Below are 19,136 nucleotides of genomic sequence, written 5' to 3'. Positions count from 1 at the left end.
CAAGCCTTTATTTTATCTAGGCTGGATTTTTGTAATTCACTTTATTTTGGGTTTAGCCAGACAGCTTTATCCCGTCTGCAGCTTGTTCAAAATGCTGCAGCTCGACTCTTGAGTGGGGTTAAAAAGAGGGAGCATATTACTTCTATTTCACATTCACTACACTGGTTGCCTGTTCATTTTAGAGTGGATTTTAAAATTTTGCTCCTTGTTTATAAATATTGAAATGGTTTGGCCCCTGCCTATCTATGCAAGTTACTGACTGATTATCAACCCATAAGATCCCTTCGGTCTTCCAACCAGGATCTATTGGTTATTCCTAATTGAGGCTGAATTGCAGGGGTGATCGTGCTTTGTGTATTGCTGCCCCCAGGCTTTGGAACGCCTTACCACTCTCCATTAGACAAGCTTCTTCTGTTAATATTTTTAAGCCCAGGCTGAAGACATTCTTATTTTCTAAAGCATATGGCTGATGGGATATTTGTATGATTTATAATTTTACTGTTTGTTTGTTGTGTGGTTTTTCTGTTTTAATGACTTACTGGAAAGCACATTGGTCGACAGAAGTTGAAATTAAAACATTCAACAAAAAAAAATCTTCATCATCATTGTCATGTATGCTAGAATCATTTGAATATATTGATTTATGATTTCAACCAAGTCCAACAGTACCTAAAACAATCCTTATTCAATGGTCACAAATAAATAAGTCTATCCCAGTAAGCACTGAGAAACATAACCGGTATCACATGACAAGTCTGGCAGTTAAAAATGACCCGAGTATTGTCCAACTTTAATAGCCATTGATTGAAATTAAAATATATAATAAAGAGTTAAAATGTTAAAATATGTCATTTATTATTTAGACTTAGCTAAGCATCTCTAAAGTATAGAGTGCAACATAATTCCACGTGATTGTTTTAATAATTCCCCTATATGGAGAAAATGAATGGGAATTTTAATTCAAGAACCCCACTGTTGCACTACAAGTAACTCTTTAAATAGGCTACTTCAGGATTTACATTACTACAATTCTTAATCTGCTGTGATTTTATGGGTCTGAGTCTAATCATACATCCTAAAGTCATTGTTTGAAAACAGCTGTTTAACATTCAAGGAAACATCATTTTACCTTGCAATTCTGTACAACAAACTTGCATATAACAACACACAATTATAAGTTAGATAAACTGGAAGTATTCTGAATTTACAGACGTTCATGGAAGTGTTGTGTTATTCTTTAAAATAAAAACATATCCCTGTGACCCAGGAGAGACTTGTAAAACAATAGCTGGTCAGGCATAAGAAGTAATAATAAGATTAAAACAATCTGTCCATGTGCAGCCATGTTCCCTTTAAGGATCCTTTATCCACATTTCCATGGATCAGTGTGTGGTCCACTGCTGGTCATCCATCTGTGGCTCTTCCAGTGTGATATCTGTCACTTAGTCTTTTCAGGAGGAACGACTTCCAGTAGCAGCTGAAGGTGCATGGTGAGTGGCCCTGGAAGAATCACGGTTCAAGTTTAAGAATTTGGTGTTTGACATGGGAAGAGATGCTATTTAATTATTAGCCATTCCTTAAACTAAATGTTTTTGGTACTAGTGAACATCCACTAAAACCAACCTTAAAAGTAGGGTGACCAGGTTTTTAGGATAATAGAGAGTAAAAAAAAAAAAAATGTAATTACTGTATACAGTATAGGCCTATTGACATTCTGTGAAAATGAAAATAGTTAATACATTTAGAGTGTTAAATTATTTGTTTAATATAGTTTTATTTATCATATGTTTTCAAATTGATTTTACTTTTGAATGTGTAAAGTCATCATTTTGTTAGAATACTGTTTTGATCTATTTGCTAATTGCATTGGTTACTATTTATTATTTTGCACAGTGTGATTTTTGGTTAATTGTATTTAAACCAGGCATGTTCAGTTTGACCCACAAACATCATAAAACTGATTAATTATAGTATATGGAACCCAGAACAATTAAAAAAATAAAAACATACAAAAATGTATTGTTCCTGTTTTTTAATTCATAGATAATAATACCAAATGAGATTTCAAAGATATTTGGACCACTGAACTAAGAAGCAATAAGAATGTTACTTAGAAGCAATATATTATTCAGGGAAAAAAAAAAAAAAAATATATATATATATATATAATTGAAAATTATGATACATTTATCAAGAGTCAAAACAAACATAGATTTTGCTCACTAGAATATATCCAAATGTGTAATTTCCAGCTACTTACTCATGATGCAGCGAGTCCAGTTGAATTTGTAGTAAATGAAGGGTACATATAAGAGAAGACCACCGACTATGAACATTGTGCAGTACAGGTATTCCCACTCCGGCTTGTCTATGATGGGAGCAAGAACCAGATAGCAGGACACAATCACCACCAGAACAGGGATGACTATCGGCACCTGAGAAAAACAAAAAGCAAACATTTTTATGTCGGGTAGCCATTTTACAATAGATTACCTGCTATATAAACCTTTTTCTTTTCAAGTTCTTTTAAAATATTTTCATTCTAGCTTCCTCTTGAAAGTTGCCTTTTGCAACACTTGGGTCATATCACGAATAGCTTTTAATGTCGTAATTTAGAAAACGTGCAAGTTGCTTTGGATAATAGCATCTGCTAAATGATTACATATAAATGCAAATGCTGAGCAAAATTCAAAAGTTTTTTAATTCATCCACATGAATCTTCTGATTGTGATGATGAGGTGTCACTCTAACCTTAACAGGTCTCTGAAGCTCCTTCCTGGTGAATCGCATAACAATGAGCGCAAGACATGTGAGCCCATAGAAAGCCCACTGAGCAAAACTGAAGTAATTGATCAGAGTGTTTATGTCTGCAGGCATGATGTAGATGATTGACACAATGCCCTACAAATCACATACAAGAACAAATACTTAATCATAAAACTTAAATATTGTTAATGTGCTTAAAACTGTTGTCATATATTTGATGTAATAGTGTTGAGAATGTAATATTACATGAGACTTACATTAAACATTAGAGCTGGAGAAGGTGTGTAACGTTTCACACTGATGTACGACATGATCCTAACCATGTGGCCCTCCCGTCCCGCCACATGTGTCAACCTAACATATACACACAGACACAACAGACAGTGAGATTCAGGTCCAGACAACAACATTCATCCATTTTCCAGTGTGCAAACTTCTATAAAACTGAATTTCCTAACCTGCCTGCGGTGAAACAGCTCCCGTTGGCTGCACCAAAAGTGGAAAACACCACAAATAAAGGCACAATCCATGATAATGGGTACAGCACTCTGTCACCGAAGGTCTGTGAAGTAACCAATGATTTATTAAAAAACAACTCAAGGATCATATTACATAAAAAATTATATTCACTGATAACTTCAAATAAACTGACATTAAATGTAATTCTCAAAATCCACTGACCTATGAATTTCCACAATGATGAATCCAATTGTTTATGATTCGTGTAAGGGTTTTAAAAATACATTGCTTGCAAAAATCAATTATTTGGCTTTTTGCGATTTATAGAACTAAGCAAAGCTGGAAAATATATATATATTTTTAGGTTTTCCTTGGTTGTGGGAACTAGTGATGTTTGCTTCTGAAACACTGCTATGTGAAGCTTTGAAACCTTTGTGAATCATTTGTTTTGAACCAGTGATTTGGGGCGAGTATCAAAATATGGTGTGATGTAATTTCAGTAACAGGCCATTTCAAAATGTTTCGAAATTTCAACGGTGCCCTGCTAAGTGTCCATTAAACAGTGTCTGCATGGTTTTGATCCCAGATAAATTTCATACATTTGTAGATATTTTTATGATGCATTTGTTTAATAAAAGGGAAAAGTTGTAGTTATTAGTCTCTTATTGGCCTGATTGACCAAGCTCTCCATAAACAAAACAAGTTCTGCTGTTTTTCTCAATAATCACCACAACAGTGACTGCATTCGAAAATGCATGCTTTCCTACTACACAGTAGGCAAAAAACTGTATTTGAAAAGAGAAGTACATCCAAATTCACCCAGATGACTTGCTACTTCTAGCGACAATCTGAAGTGTGCATACAATGGACAAATTACTATCCCATGTGGCCATATATAAGCAACATAACTGATGCTAGTGGCTCACATGATAATGACAACAACATGCCAATGTAGTACATCCAGATGGCATTCATACTACACATTCATACTACATAAAACATACTTTTTCAGCAGTTGCAGAGTAATTACTTATTCAAAAGGAATACCTGCTCAGACACAGCCTGTGACTATGACTATGATAATGCACACTCACCACAGCAACAGCAGGAGACTGCAGAAGTTCAGTAGGGGTCATGACACTGAAATATGCAATGTTGACAAATATATAGCACACAGTTACCAGGGGAATCCCAATAATTATTGCCAGGGGAAGGTTTCTGTTATAAAAAAAAAGAAAACAACACAATAAGACTTCATGGCTAACACTGAAGCACATGCTAAATTTAATGGGGGAAACTTATATGCACATGTAGTTTTCATATGATTTCAAAAAATAGAATTAAAATGCCAAGTTTCATTTCACTCTGACCTGTATGGATTTTTCAGCTCTTCTGTTATGAAGTTAAGCTGATTCCTATGAAAAAGACAAAAGGACTTTTAAATGAATTGCCGTTGTTGACTGAAGCTGACTTCTAGACTTGTGCCTGCTTCTCTCAGAACAAAACAGCCCTGGACTGAGAATGATCTGATGAAAGTCCAGGCAACTAAAAAAAAAAAGAAATTCCTACTGCACTGAAGTTTCGAAAAGCATTCAATTCCCTTTTCCCATTTGAGCACATATATCACATGTGTTGAAAGTCCACTCTTATCAGATGTTGCTTTAACAGAGAAATCATTAGATTGTGTGAATGATTCCCAGAGCTGAAAGCACACTTGAATGTTGACTCGGAAGAAACCGTATGTTACAAGAAGATGAACACATTCGCCTCATATGCCACATGTGCAACATTATATGAGCTCATCAATAATTTACCATCCATCATAAGCCCATAGTCCGTTGTAAAATGCAAGGCCAATTGCTCCAAATGATGTTGTTGCCCCTGCAAATGGGTCTTTGAGATTCTGAGTGTTGCCTAAAAAACAATTACAACAATAAAAAGATACATTTTATTGATCTTCCACTGAACATTCACAGAGGTCACCTTATCTAAACGCATCTCTGGCCATAGTCTATGATGAGTCATCTTTCACAACATAATAAAAAAATAATTTCTTTATCTGTATCAAAATGTATTTGAGCTCAGTCTGTTTATTTGAATACTAAAATACTAATGTGTCACGTAAGTCAGGTGTCAATAAAAAATAATATAACATGAGATAAGAGTCATAAAGACGGAGGAGATACCAGATCTTTGAGATTATCAGATTGGGTAAAGGAGGTACCTTGAGCCAGCAGAACGATGCCTGAAATCACGATGATGAAAATAATCAAGAGTTTGGCCGCCGTGAAAAAGTTCTGCACTCTGTAGGCCAGCTTCACACTCAGACAGTTGATGACTGTAATTATTACTGATGGAGAGAACAGACAACAGTTGAGTCCAGTATAACATCATTTGGATATAAAAAAAGAGCCTAGACCTGTACATACAGATACAAGCTGCAGCCAAGCACTTGGTGACCACTTGAGGAGGAGTGCACCCTGGGTAAAACGGTGTGGAGGCATATTCGGCACAACTCAGGGCGATGATGGCAAATGACGAAGGCTTTAACACGATGATAGTGCTCCAGGAATATAGGTATGCCAGCAATGGCCCAAAACCCTCCATCAGGTACGGATACTCTCCACCAGACTTCATGATCATTGTGCCTAGTTCAGCATAGCAGAGGGCCCCTGCACACGCATGCACATGCAAACCTCTTAGTTTCTCAGTGTTCATGCTGTGGTCAATGAGTCCATTACCGAAAGGTCTTCTGCAGGCAGAGTCGGTATTAAACTAAAGAGGATTTCGGTGTATTGTGAATTTTCGCGAACATTATGTGACTTAAAACGACCGACTGAGGGTTTCGGAGTGAGTGAACATATCTGATTAACCTCCTTGACTTTGCCCAACTATAATCTCAGCAGGAAGTGCAGGATAAAATAAAGATTTAGATTTAGAAATTTTGCAAGGATGCCAATCTGCAAGGATGGAGCAAAAAGGTTCAGTATGCTAACATTATTTAATGCATCTGACACTAACAATCTCGCTTGATGCTAATTTTTAAATATACTACTTAAAATTTCAACTTTCATAAATTAATTTTAGTATTTATTCTTGTATTATGAACAAAACAAATTAACATTGAACAGCAGTGTAAAAATACTGTTCATTGTTTCTGATATCCAATGCACTAACTATTGTTAATTAAGTGAACCTTATTGTAAAGTGTTAGCAATAAAATATAGCACCAATTAATAAAACAGCAACCTTTGGACATAAATTACGTTATACTGTATTACAGAAAGATTGTATTTTGCTTTAAGAAACAGTGAATCTTATTGTTACATCATGTGGAGAGATTATCAAACAGCCAAAACAAATATGACACGATACATGAGGTGACAATACATGAGGTGACAATGCTTAATCTCACTCATTTATCTTTGTTATGAGGGTATATCAGGCTTATCAACAAGGCTTTTGAGCAGCCTTATAGATAATGTGTCTGTTGTGCGTATACTGACCCATCGTAGCCAGCACTCCACACGCCGCCCACACACACAGACATGGACCCACTGCTCCAGTGCCCTCCAGAACTGCTTTGGGAGAAATGAAGATCCCCGAGCCGATCATTGTTCCCACTATCAGACAGATGCCACTTAACAGACCCACCTGAGACATTCAAGTTAAAGGGTGCTGGTTTCATTCATTATGTACAGTAATTTAAGTATTGTGATATTAAAATTAGGGATGCATGATATATCGATACCACATACGATTTTTATTTTGAGATTTTTTTTACTTAGTGATATTTGTTGGATATATAAATTTTAATGTTAATTTAATCTATTTTGTACTTTCAGGTACATCGCTTTGCCATTGAAGTTAATCTTTAAAAATGACATTCTTTGACACAAAAACAGTTTTATTTATAAAATTATAGTGAATTTGGGCATCCGCTATGACACTCGCTATGAGAAATACTGCAAGTGGAGTGATACAAACGGAAAAATGGTTAGAGTTCTGTTATCACTAGAATATTACACTGCTGGAAAAGGCTCTCAGCCAATCATATTTGAGGACCAGAAAGAACTGGTGTGTGTGTGTGTGTGTGTGTTGTCAAACAATTAATCGCATCCAAAATAAAAGTTTTTGTTTACATTATATATGTATGTGTTTATATTTATATATATACATAATAAATATACACAGTATACACATATATATTATGTCAACAAAAATAAATATGTATATATATATATATATATATATATATATATATACACACACACACACACACACACACACACACACACACACTAATATTGGCACCCTTGGTAAATATGAGCAAAGGTGGCTGTGAAAATAAATCTGCTACTGTTTATCCTTTTGATTTTTCATTAAAAATATTTGCTAAATTCTAATCTTTCATTGAAGTAAAACAATTGAAAGTGGGGAAAACTCCCATTATGAAATAAATATATAGTTCAGTCATGAAACTCTAGATGGCACAGGCTGACGGGTTGTTATTGTAACTGACGATATTCAGAGAGTTAAATGAGTTGGCAGAAGCTGAATGGTTCATGCTGCATTTGCAGCCAACTTATTTGCAATAGGTTTTGTGCTAGTCTGATGAGATCCTCCCAGTGTCCATCATGTCGTTGTTGTTGTTGATTGTTTTCATGATATCAAGAAAGGTTAACAGATTGTCCACAAAGGCAGTCTTCCTCTGCACCTTGTTCACTCAGTCTTTCCAATAATGACATCCTTTTCATTATGTTATTATGTTATGTCTAAATTCATTTGTAACATTTAAACTAATTGATTTTAGGTTTTAGGTTTTATTTTATATAGAATTGTCATTTAATTGGTTATCAACAGTAACAAATAATAATTCAACATATCAACCAGAATATTAATATCTGTGCATCCCTAATTTAATGTTCTACATGATCTCAATACACTTTTATTAAAGGTGGAATGAAACTTGAAGCTGCCTGTTTTTTTTTTAATATAAGCTAAAGCTATTTGTAGTAATATGACCTTCCGTGTCCTTATTCATGCAAATTTACATATAAATAGTATTTACATATAAATAGTCAAACTTGTCATTAGTGGGAGTCACAAAAGAATATACAGACAGACGGGTCAGGAAGGGGAGGGATTGCACTGCAGTGATGATGACAGGCACTGCCAGGTTGACCCACAGTTAAACCCTTCACACACCCTTACGACCGCGTCTGGATAGAAACCAGTGATCATGCAACATCCTTCCCTTTCTTATGTGTGCTCATAACGAGTAAGATTCTCTTTCTCTCATACTCACATTCTTCTCCAGAACTGCTGCTTTTGGCTGATCGGGCTTTTTGGCATCCAAAGCCCCTGAGACGCTCCCATTGAGAGGGTTCGTCTTTTTCAGATCTTCATCCATCGTTCACAGGATCAACAGTCCACTCCTAATTTTGTGCAGTCAGACTGAATAAATACAGACAAAAATATAGTATACTTTTTACTATAAACATTATTATGCATATTACAATCAATTGGAAAATAGTTCATTAATTAAAAAAAAGAGAAGAAAACAACCAAGCCTGACCCTGATCTAAAAGACATAATGGAAATCGAACAAGGAGAAAGACTTTTATTCTTAGTTTCTGTTGTTTTGATGTCTTGTGCTTGTGGAGCTCATCACATCAGATTACTTCAAGCAACCTAAAGACCAAGTTAAAGGTTAAAGACATTATAGTGTTTTACTGTTGCTAATGTCTGTCAAGATGTTATGGGCTCTCTGATAGATCTATTGATTCATACACAATAACATCTGCTTTACATGCACTTCAACTCAAATCAGTTTGTCTCCTAGCAACTACAGTACAATAGCAAAAGGTTCAGTTTATACTACAGTCAAGAAGCACTGACTAGAATCGACTGCAAAAAATCTGAGAGAAAGTGAGTATTATAACACATACATAATATAGAATACGTAATATTACAATTCTACTGTAAACTCAATAGAAGTTATTTTAAAATCCATTTATTTGTGCATCAGGTACTGTGCTAATCAAGTAATCCAAAGACTTTATCTCAAAGAATCTGTTTTCTCATTCTACACAGATAGGAAATTATTGTATGTCCTCTACAATTAAGACACTGAGGCTGATGTCCACAAGTGGGTACTGATGCTAAACCTACTGAAAATAAATAGCATGAGTAAATTAAATAGGATTTGGCTATTGATTTGGAGACAGATACATTCATGTGTGGATGGTCCATTATGTAGCCTTGTAAATACTCTCACTTACCTTAAAGATTTACAGTATAAACAAACACAAATCAATACGTCAGTTAAGATGACTCTTTCCTTTTCTGTCAATTGTTTATCATGCTTTTATAACTGACAAGAACTGACAATCACATTATCAATAACATCGCTACAATACTGTAACAAAACTAAGGTACTGGATATTTTCTAAATGCATTTTTTTCAGGTGCAGTTAGCAAGACAAACTATAGGTTAACTCAAGCTTACTTTCAGTGCTACCAATTCCACCGTCACATTACAATCATGTTTAACTCGAGGCGAAAGACAAACCTGCAATGCATCAGTTTTTCCTGCGGATATCCCAAGTTCTGATCCATTTCCAAATGTATGTATTTAACAACCAACAAAAGTGGGTGGGACTTTCGATGTTCAGTCATTCTCCAGGCTGACCGTGATTGAAGCAAACACGTGATAAGAAGGAGGAGAGGGACTAGGGTTGGCTAAAGGTGAGCAGGCTCTGACCAACACAATACTCCTTTGAAAGGGACATTTGATATGGTTTAGCTGGAAAGAGGGGGTGACAGCATAAAGCCAAGGAAGCCAGAACAGAACAGAACAGAACCGTCTCAGATCAAAGCACAACCAATACAGCTCAATAGAAGCCAGTGCTCAAATACATACAGGCCTGTAAATAATTAAAGCAGTGCAAGCCCCGACTCCAATATCAACATCATATATGTTATACAGTCAAGAGCTTTTCTGACTGATGTACTCGTCTCTGCTGGCTCTCCATTTTATTTGTCGAGTTCAAAAGCTGGCCAATGAGTGTGGTTAACTTTGAAGTCAGAACCCAGTGTATCTCTACACAGAGTTCCACAGAAAACCAGGCATTAAACAGCTCTCTGCTGAATTATTGTTACACATAAAAATGACTTGATATGATCTTCAAGAATTTAGGATTAAAAAAGTACTTTCTCATCTAACTTTTGCTGGCAATTTACAGCAATTATTGATCTAGTTTAATGTGAATTTACAAATGTACTATTGATCATTGTTATTCATGTTTGTTCATACTACATTCAGAAATATTCAATTCTTCAACTTGAATTGCTAATGTATTTGTATATGTAGAAATGAACATTCATGTAGATGAATAAATACTGTAAGAATGTTGTTCAATGTCCATGATAGCTAATACATAACATATTACCATAACATAATGTTGATAAATAGAACCGTATTGTAAAGTTTTTCCATGTAATTACAGCACAGCTCTAACTTGCTGTTACTATGTAACTATCCCAGTGTTTCAACAATTCCTCATCTCCACATACTGCAAATGATATAAACACTACATGATACACACCAATAAAACCCACCACAAATTACTATTGACAAGACTTTTTTTCTTATATTAATTTATAAAGCAGTACATGGGCTGGCCCCAGATTATATTTGTAATTTGGTCACAGTGTCCACACCATCTCGGTCTCTCCGCTCTGCTGGTTCTCTTACTCTGTACCAGCCTCGTTGTAAACTCAAGGCTATGGGGGGGAGGTCTTTCTCTTGTATTGCTCACATGTTGTGGAATTCTCTGCCTTCTCCTATTAGTAATGCTCCATCTTTTAATTGTTTTAAGAAATTACTCAAAACATATCTCTTTAGTGAAGCTTTTAAGTTATAATTTTACAGCTGTTGTTGCCATTGTTGTTAATGTGTTATCATTGTGGTTGTTGTTATGGAGTAGTGTTGTTTCTTTTATTGTTTACAAATACAAATAAAACATTATAATTACAGCACAGATCTAACTTGCTGTTACTATGTAACTACCCCAGTGTTTCAACAATTCCTCATCTCCACATACTGTACTGCAAATGATATAAACACTAAATGATACACACCAATAAAAAAACCCCATCACAAACTACTATTGACAAGATGAGTAAGTTTCAGTTTTTCCGATATTGTTAACACATTACACTCAGAAACAGTGATTTTCACTCACTACTGCCTATACACTACCATAACTATATAATACCAGACAGAGAGACTGACAAGTGAGGTTCAGAGATTTTTCACTCAGATTTTTCACACTAATTTCCCTTTATATAGCTGTTATTTGGCTTTATCTGAGACTGAGACAAACAGCATCACTGCTCTCATTGTCAATCTTCAGATTGTTAACCATGAAATAACCTTAAAATAAATCTGCTTGAGGTTTATAATAGATATTAAGCAAAGTGAGAATTTCACGGCTGAAAGACACCACAGTATTGATCTACTTTGTCCAGAAAGCACCATTATTCTTGTACTTCTATTCAGTTTTCATAATATTAATTCACTGAGGAACATCCAAGGACATGCAAACCTGTGGCAAACACTGTTAGATATAAAACGTTATGAATATTTCAACAGTGCACTCTTTACACGATTCCTTACCTTTAGATGGGCTCCACTTCAGATTTGAATCTCCAAGCGATTACAGCAGAGATTACACACACACACATACACACACACATTCTAGTTGGCATCTGAACAGCTAACAATTAACCCAACTCCGTCACAGATGACTAGCTGTGCGCATCCCTCCTTCACGTGCAACACAGAGGAACATCTCCGAGGGACTTCATGTTTATGTAACTCATTCTCCATCTGATCAATGAACATTTAGAGAGAAAATTATTCACATTAAATAAACATTTCTACTGTACCAAACTATTTCATTAACTTTAATTCATTCTATATGAGTATGTGAGTCTCATAAAAGCATTTGTTTTAAAATATATGTGTTTTGTAAATGTTTATTGTCTTCATGAAGTGACCCATGCCCATGTTTTATTGTTTTATTCTGTTTCAGAATTGGAGGGTTCAAGTTAAAGTTACCAGTAAGATTTGACTTAAATCAATGGTTGACAAATGTGGTGTGTTATCCTAAAGTGACACATAAAAAAATTTAATGATTAAAAAAAATCTATGTGAAAGAATATCGCTCATTTATATTTATTTTGACTGCACAGTATTAAATTTAAACCGGAAATCTAAATCAGCCTATTTATTCTCTTAATGCACATTGCTAGTCTTGTACACAATTTTAGTAGATTTTTTTTTTTTAAATCAGGGTTAAGAAACCTTTCAAGGAATAAAAAGTAATTATTTATTTATTTAATTATTATCAGTAACTTGGCACAGCTTGTCTAGTGATCAGCATTAAGGTACAAACCTTGATAAAACAGACTGCGATGTTTTGACCCAAAGACCAATGAAGTTGAGGAGTATGTCTCGAAAAGTGGAAGTCGTTGTTATATAGTTGCCCCATATCTGAAACACAAAATACACTGCTATCAGTTCTTCTGTTTTATTAGAACGTGCCGATTTCCTAAAGAGTATCATAAGACTTTTTGGTTCTGTAAATTACACTAGTAGTAGAATTAAATCTTCCCTTTTTGTTGCTTGCCTCAGTGTTTAGTTTTTAACATTTTGTTTGAGAAAAATATGTGGTCTAAAAAAAATAATAATAAAAAAACAGAGAACAGTCAATAGAAAGAGCCCACGGTAATAGAAAAATAGTTCAATATGTATTTCAATAAGCCATAATTATGAATACATACACTAGTTTAGTTAAATGTTTTAAGCATTTATTATTCAAATATTATTATAATTCAAGTATTAAGCATAAGCCAGATAAGTTATTTTATTTTCAAATTGAATCCTTAAATTTGTAAATCACTTTAACATATATTATGCATATATATGTTAGAGAGAGAGAGAGAGAGAGAGACAGCATGTATTTCAGGTTTCCCAAAAACATATATTTCTGATATATCTGATTTAGGAAGAGTTTAAGGAGCACAAGTGCTACTAAAAAGAAATGCAAGTGTAAAGAGTGTGCTCTATTTACAAGAACACAATAGTGTGATTGAGAGCTTGAAAGGGCACCAGATGACCTTACACTGAGATGTTAGCCTAGATAAAAAACAATCGATAGGCCATCCCATAGGACAGGTACTAAACTTTAACAAGCTCTTCCTCTATCAGGGGTTTTAACTGTTCAGCAAGAGCTGTAAATTCTCAAGAGTATGAGTATATATGTTTATGCCACACTGTGTGATTTATCTAGATGGCCTATCACGAAATGCATCACAGATTCATCAGGCCTGTGTTTCTCCAAAATGGTATTTTCGGTGGTCTGTATGATTTTAAAGGTATTGCCAGTTATCCATTAGTCTGCGTGACATTTATTTTAATATATCCTTGATTTAATCTCCAGCAGATGGCAGCACTACCTTTCACGTCTTCTATTAGTTCTATTAGCACCAATGATGAAACAGACTGATGTCAATACTGACTAGGTTCAATTCCATCATTCTAATGTGCATCATTTTAGTTCCTCATTTTGGAGTAAATGTAGATGAGGAATTCTAGGGAAGCAAATGAAAAGCTTTGATTGAACATGTCTTTCTAATCTCAAAACGGATGACTAATAGCCCACTACTGAAGTAAGAGGTTGAGTAACATAAATAAATTAACAGAATAGTTAGAAAGTAAGACAGCTAGAGAGGTGTACTTGTGTGTGTTTTGCTCACTGGTTGTGAGCGAACTCAGGGCCAAATAACAGTGTAAGATGTCCTCGTCATTTTTCTCCGCTGTCAGAACCTCAGTCCTCTGGGCCTGTGAAGTGGCCTGTACCCACAGAGCTGCTTCACATACTCATACGCATACAAACAGCCTTTCTCTCTCATTCACACACACACACACACACACGCACACACACACAATGCTTTTTTACTCTTACCTGTGATAAGTTGTAGCTCTGTGCAGACTGTTGCAGACAGTTGTCCTACATTTCATCCTAAAATAAAGATTCCTGATATAACATCTACCAAAGCACTGCAGGTGTCTCTCAACTCTCCAGTTCACCGGGCTGCACTATTAGACAGATATCTGGTCTTAAAAGATTTCTGTGACATTAAAAAAAAAATTCACCATTGTCATATTAATATAACAAATACACATGCTCCAATAAACAGCAATCTGTCAGTAAAAATCAACAAAACCATTTAAGACGTAACCACTAAAGCATAACAATCGATAAACAGTTAATTAACACTTGAAATACTACACCACTGCTAATCTATGAGATTTATAATCAATATCCTACTGCTAGCCGATAGTGCTCTATTTCTGCAGGGAGCTTGCAGTTCTGTGAGCCACTGTTTCAAGAGACGCCATGAATGCGGTTTGTTTTGTGAATAGTGATTTCTGGGTTATAATTTTGCTCTAAAATAGTGCAATGCCATTATGGACTGCCCTAATTATGCTGCAACAGTCAGACAGGCACTTTTTTAAAATCAATCAGGTGTACTGCAATAGCGTCACTGTCTGGTTTTATAGCTGTGTCTTGCTAGTTTTGTCCTGACCACAGCTGATTTGCTTCAGAAACCACTGTTTAAAATCTATGGAATTAAGATTTCTCTCCTCAGGAGAACCTAAGGTGTTTTTATATAGACGCTGCTTTAAAAAACAACTTCTACGGAACATAAGAAAAAATTATTTAAAATTATAGAAATGTATTATTATCCCAGAATATACATTAAAATAATCATAATAATAATAATAATAATAATAATAATAATAATATATATATATATATATATATATATATATATATATATATATATATATATATATATATAAAACACTAAAAATGCATATAACACTATATATATATATATATAAAACACTATATATATAACACTAAAAATGCAAATAATTGTATTTTTTGCCTAAAAAAGTAGCAATGCTTCTTTATATTTCCCTGTACTGGCAAAAATGCTTTAAATTCAGGAAATTTAGATAAAGTCAACATGGAGCAGAAAAAGACTTCATATTTGATTTTTTCAAAAACATTAACTGAAAGAATAAATGTTGGCCACAGATAAATCATTTATATTAAAACATTTTGGCCCATATCTTGATGTGTGCAGATCTTCATTTATTTATCGGCATTTATTGTTTTTTTCTGAATGTGTTTTGGTGGTATGCTTTTTCTTCTTAATCATAATAAACTGCAATATTCTATAAAAGAAAGAATAAATAAATAAAACCTTATATCCTTGACATCTTTGCTGATGGGCAGTATATGGATAATCAAATGCAGTTACTTTTTCCTCAAGACAAATGCACTTTTTTAGTAATTTGGAATAGCAAATAAAATTGAGCTCACCGCAGGTCATAAGCAGAAAAACAAACAAAACTCATAATGTAATTGTTTATTCCAACATATTTTTGCCCAGAATTTTTAGAATGCTAACAAACAGGATGCTAATTATATCATCCAATATTTTGTCCTTATTAAAGAATATTAAAAGGGATATCATTAGTGCAATCTTTTGTGCAAGACCTTCATCCCAGAGAGAATAAGAGAGAGATTTCTGTTGCTTTGTCATTCATCATGTGGCTTGTCTAATAGAATTTCATATGCTGTTGTGCTCTGTCACAAATGCTTTCTGAAATGCTGTACCAGTCTCCATCTGCAGGATAATCATTATTAACAATCAAGAATTTTATATGGTTAGACACCGTTTTACACATATATGCAGAAAAAGCATCAAAGCACATTTGTCATAGTTAAGAGAAAGAACACCTTTTTCTTTACATAAAACATATTAAGCATTCAGGTAAATGAATTCATGAACATGAAATCACTTGTTAAGGAGGATATGGAAATATATCAGGAGTCCCGTCCACTCCTGTCACTTTCATCAGAAGACGGATTCTGGTGCTGGTCGGAGTCAGAGTCAAACATGTGACTGCGCTGTAAAGGCTGTGGCAGACAGCACTGTCTAGAGGTGAAGGGAGGGGGCAGCGAGCAGGACAAATGATCCTCTGCACGAGGGATCCTGGCAGGAGTCTGGCCGGAAGTGCTGCGTAGGGCTGGAGCCATGGTGGCTGGACTCCCTAACACCACCTCTCTAGTCGCTGCTTCCCAAACCACCTCCAATTCACCTTCTACCTCTCTGAGAAACACAAAGATAGAGAGAGGAGCTTGTTTTAATGCAGTATGGGTAGGCTTTCCTGATTAAAACATGAGCTCTCATATCATAACACACTATGAAAAGGGAGAATGCCTGTTTCACACAAACAAGCATTCAGAATACACATGAGCACACAAATTTCTGTGACCTTCAGTCATTTTGTACCCTCCAGTCAATACCAGTGGATTCACACACCAGGCTTTTGAGGGCTCAGCTGTGCAATAATAACATGTATGAACTGAAAATGTGCTAAGGCACAAACTTGAACAGAGTGAGAGAGAACGATAGAGATGAAATGACCGAGCGGTGGAGGGGTGTAAGCTGCCGTAATCATAGATCAATTAACCGGACCATCTGTTGATGCACATCCTTGCTTCCACATACACACACACGGTTTATGACAACTTTTTATCTCTCTTTATCTCCCACTGTGTGGAAAGTGGCGAGTCATCTCTGCAAGTGTCCTTTACACTGCAGGTTTCGGGCATGTGTTTTTACAGGGATAGACCCAAAAATGAAAACACTGTCATCATTTACTCACCCTCAAGTCATTCTGAATCTGTATGAGTTTCTTTCTTCTGTATTTTTTCCATAGGATGGTAGTAAATGGCTTCAGTCAATGGTTTAGTTACCAGCATTCTTTAAAATATCTTTTGTGCTCAACAGAAGAAAGATAAAGGTTTGGAATAACTTGAGGGTGAAAAAATTATGACAGAATTTTCATTTTTTGGTGAACTAAACCTTTAAGATGTGCTTTTAATCTGTCATCTTGTCCTCTGCCTGCATCAATAAACATCATCTCTGACAGACTCAAGCAGTGTCAAAGAGACCAAGCCAAGTTTTGTTAAAACTGCAAAAAAAATTACTTGTGTACTGTACTTTTTTAATGTATCTTTAATTCTTATTAATTTAAGAATTTGTTGGCAATGGCATGTTTTTTCCAACGTGGCTTACTTATTGTTTCCCAAGAAAAGTGTGTTTGACATTACAGCTTCATTAAATGTTTTTGTCATTTTGAAAAAATAATAAATAAATAAATAAAAAATAAGAATGAATGAATAAAAATGTAATAAATATTTTAACAATTTAAAAAGTTTAAAGTTTTCTTTTTTTTACTTTCTATTTATCAAAGAATCAGAGTTTCCAAACAAAAAGTATTAAGCAGCACAAATGCTTTTAACATGAATAATAATAAGAAATGTTTCTTGAGCACTAAATCAGAATCATTTCTGAATAATAGTGAGACAATTAAGACTGAAGTAAAGGCTGCTAAAAATAAAATACATTTGATTTATAAATTGTAATAATATTTCACAATATTACTGTAATTGATTGAATGCAGCCTTGGTGAGAATAAAATACTTTAAACTTTAAAATACAGTAGTGAATTCTGAATATATAAAAAGATGCTATTGTTGAGACAGGAATTATAAATAACAATAATAATAATAACAACATCTTCTAAATCTAAACAGCACATCCCTCTCTTCTCTCATTACTCATTCAAATTTTAGTGAATACAGGGCCAGTATCGCTGATACTGATACCAATACTTTTCCTTTAAAAAACATACATTTAAATGACCAATTACACTTTGAAAATGAACAATAACTAATGTTTATATGACTAAAATATTACATGCACCGTAAAGCTACGTGGATATTATTTGCCTTTCTAAAAGGAGCCCAGAATATGAAAGAAATGTGCAGTTTCATGTTAAGCAATTTCCTCCCATAGAAAAGAGTTATAAAGAAAAAACATAATGTGGCTTAATACCTTAAGACAGTTATATTACTCAGTATTAGACAGACAAAACTTAGTATAAACCTTATTACAATCATGCAGATGAGCCCCGAATATGAAAGCAACGCTCAAAGTTTTCACATTATGGATTTTCAACCCATAGAAAACCCTTATAAAGAAAAGTTTATCGTAAGTGGCTTATTGGATGAAGACAGTGATATGAAAAGGCCAAATTCGGTTTACAGTTTATAAAAATATATACTAAATATATACTATGTATGTACAGGTAAGCAGATGAACCCAGAATATAAGCTGAATTTAATTTCCTCTCACTGACAACCATTATAAAAAACATGTAATATGGCGTAATGGAGGAAGATAGTGTTATAAAAAGGCCATATATACGCAAACATGCTAAATGACAGCGTTTTACTCCCATAGAAAACCATTATAATGAAAACATCTAAAGTGGCTTAATGCATTAAGAACGTAATATTAAAAGGCCAATTGTAGTTTAATGACTGAAGACAGTAATACTGTATAAAAAGGCCATTCGGTATACAGTTATACACTATGTACTATTGAAGGATTTCCTTCCTCCACTTTTCATTTCTTTAGTAGCTCGGAGTTCTACCGTTCCATCTCTCAATGTAGCCAAAAGCATCTGCTTGGAGTCACGTGAGGGCATCACAAAAAAAACATAGCATAGGAGGGGAGGAGCAGTAATGTTCGCATACGTGAAAAGAGCGGCATATACATCCACAGATGTCTCTTTGTTGAATGTTTTAAACAATGTATTGAGAGTAGAGGAGAGAAACTTAACCTAAAGTATCAGTCTCATCAGGCTAGTATCGATCCGATACCAATACCAATGTTGGAATCGATACTAT

The 19,136-nt window shown here is 34.6% G+C and overlaps 2 protein-coding genes across 6 annotated transcripts in view; both read right to left on the bottom strand.

Moving 5' to 3' along the window:
* Nucleotides 1–762: 762 nt before the first annotated feature.
* On the bottom strand, nucleotides 763–12,064 carry LOC109096910 (b(0,+)-type amino acid transporter 1-like). Of its 2 annotated transcripts, none has more exons than XM_042727943.1 (13): nucleotides 11,909–12,064; nucleotides 8,534–8,682; nucleotides 6,732–6,879; nucleotides 5,655–5,897; nucleotides 5,450–5,575; nucleotides 5,040–5,139; nucleotides 4,596–4,640; nucleotides 4,320–4,443; nucleotides 3,225–3,328; nucleotides 3,024–3,120; nucleotides 2,752–2,901; nucleotides 2,261–2,435; nucleotides 763–1,500 (listed from the first exon to the last, which is right to left on the bottom strand). In XM_042727943.1, the coding sequence occupies exons 2-13, from the start codon at nucleotides 8,636–8,638 to the stop codon at nucleotides 1,439–1,441; spliced, it is 1,479 nt and encodes a 492-aa protein (XP_042583877.1). In that variant the 5' UTR covers nucleotides 8,639–8,682; nucleotides 11,909–12,064; the 3' UTR covers nucleotides 763–1,438. The 2 variants fall into 2 exon arrangements, with proteins under 2 accessions (XP_042583877.1, XP_042583878.1); XM_042727944.1 differs by lacking the exon at nucleotides 11,909–12,064 and adding an exon at nucleotides 9,800–10,047.
* Nucleotides 12,065–15,723: 3,659 nt separating this feature from the next.
* LOC109092696 (centrosomal protein of 89 kDa-like) overlaps nucleotides 15,724–19,136 on the bottom strand; it is a 61,449-nt gene continuing 58,036 nt past the window's right edge. For 2 of the 4 annotated variants that reach the window (XM_042727929.1, XM_042727931.1), the window contains exon 22: nucleotides 16,352–16,485. Coding sequence is in view for 2 of the 4 variants with exons in the window: in XM_042727927.1 (XP_042583861.1) it covers nucleotides 16,200–16,485 (286 nt within the window). In the remaining 2 variants the exon portion in view is untranslated. Of the gene's footprint in view, nucleotides 16,486–19,136 lie in introns of all 4 variants that reach the window. The other 2 variants (XM_042727927.1, XM_042727926.1) reach the window with 2 other exon arrangements.

This window comes from Cyprinus carpio, chromosome B7, assembly GCF_018340385.1.
Source record: "Cyprinus carpio isolate SPL01 chromosome B7, ASM1834038v1, whole genome shotgun sequence".
In the NCBI taxonomy this organism is placed as follows: Eukaryota; Metazoa; Chordata; class Actinopteri; order Cypriniformes; family Cyprinidae; genus Cyprinus; species Cyprinus carpio.
The sequence above is the reverse complement of the archived record's forward strand: the minus strand, read 5'-3'. Positions and strand labels throughout refer to the sequence as shown.

Excerpts from the sequence above, each read along its gene's own strand:
- LOC109096910 (XM_042727943.1), bottom strand. The coding sequence starts at position 8,638 with ATGGATGAAGATCTGAAAAAGACGAACCCTCTCAATGGGAGCGTCTCA. Across the intron at positions 6,880-8,533 it reads CAGCAGTTCTGGAGAAGAAT|GTGGGTCTGTTAAGTGGCAT; the intron begins GTGAGTATGAGA and ends TGAATGTCTCAG. Across the intron at positions 2,902-3,023 it reads CTCCAGCTCTAATGTTTAAT|GGCATTGTGTCAATCATCTA; the intron begins GTAAGTCTCATG and ends TGTGATTTGTAG.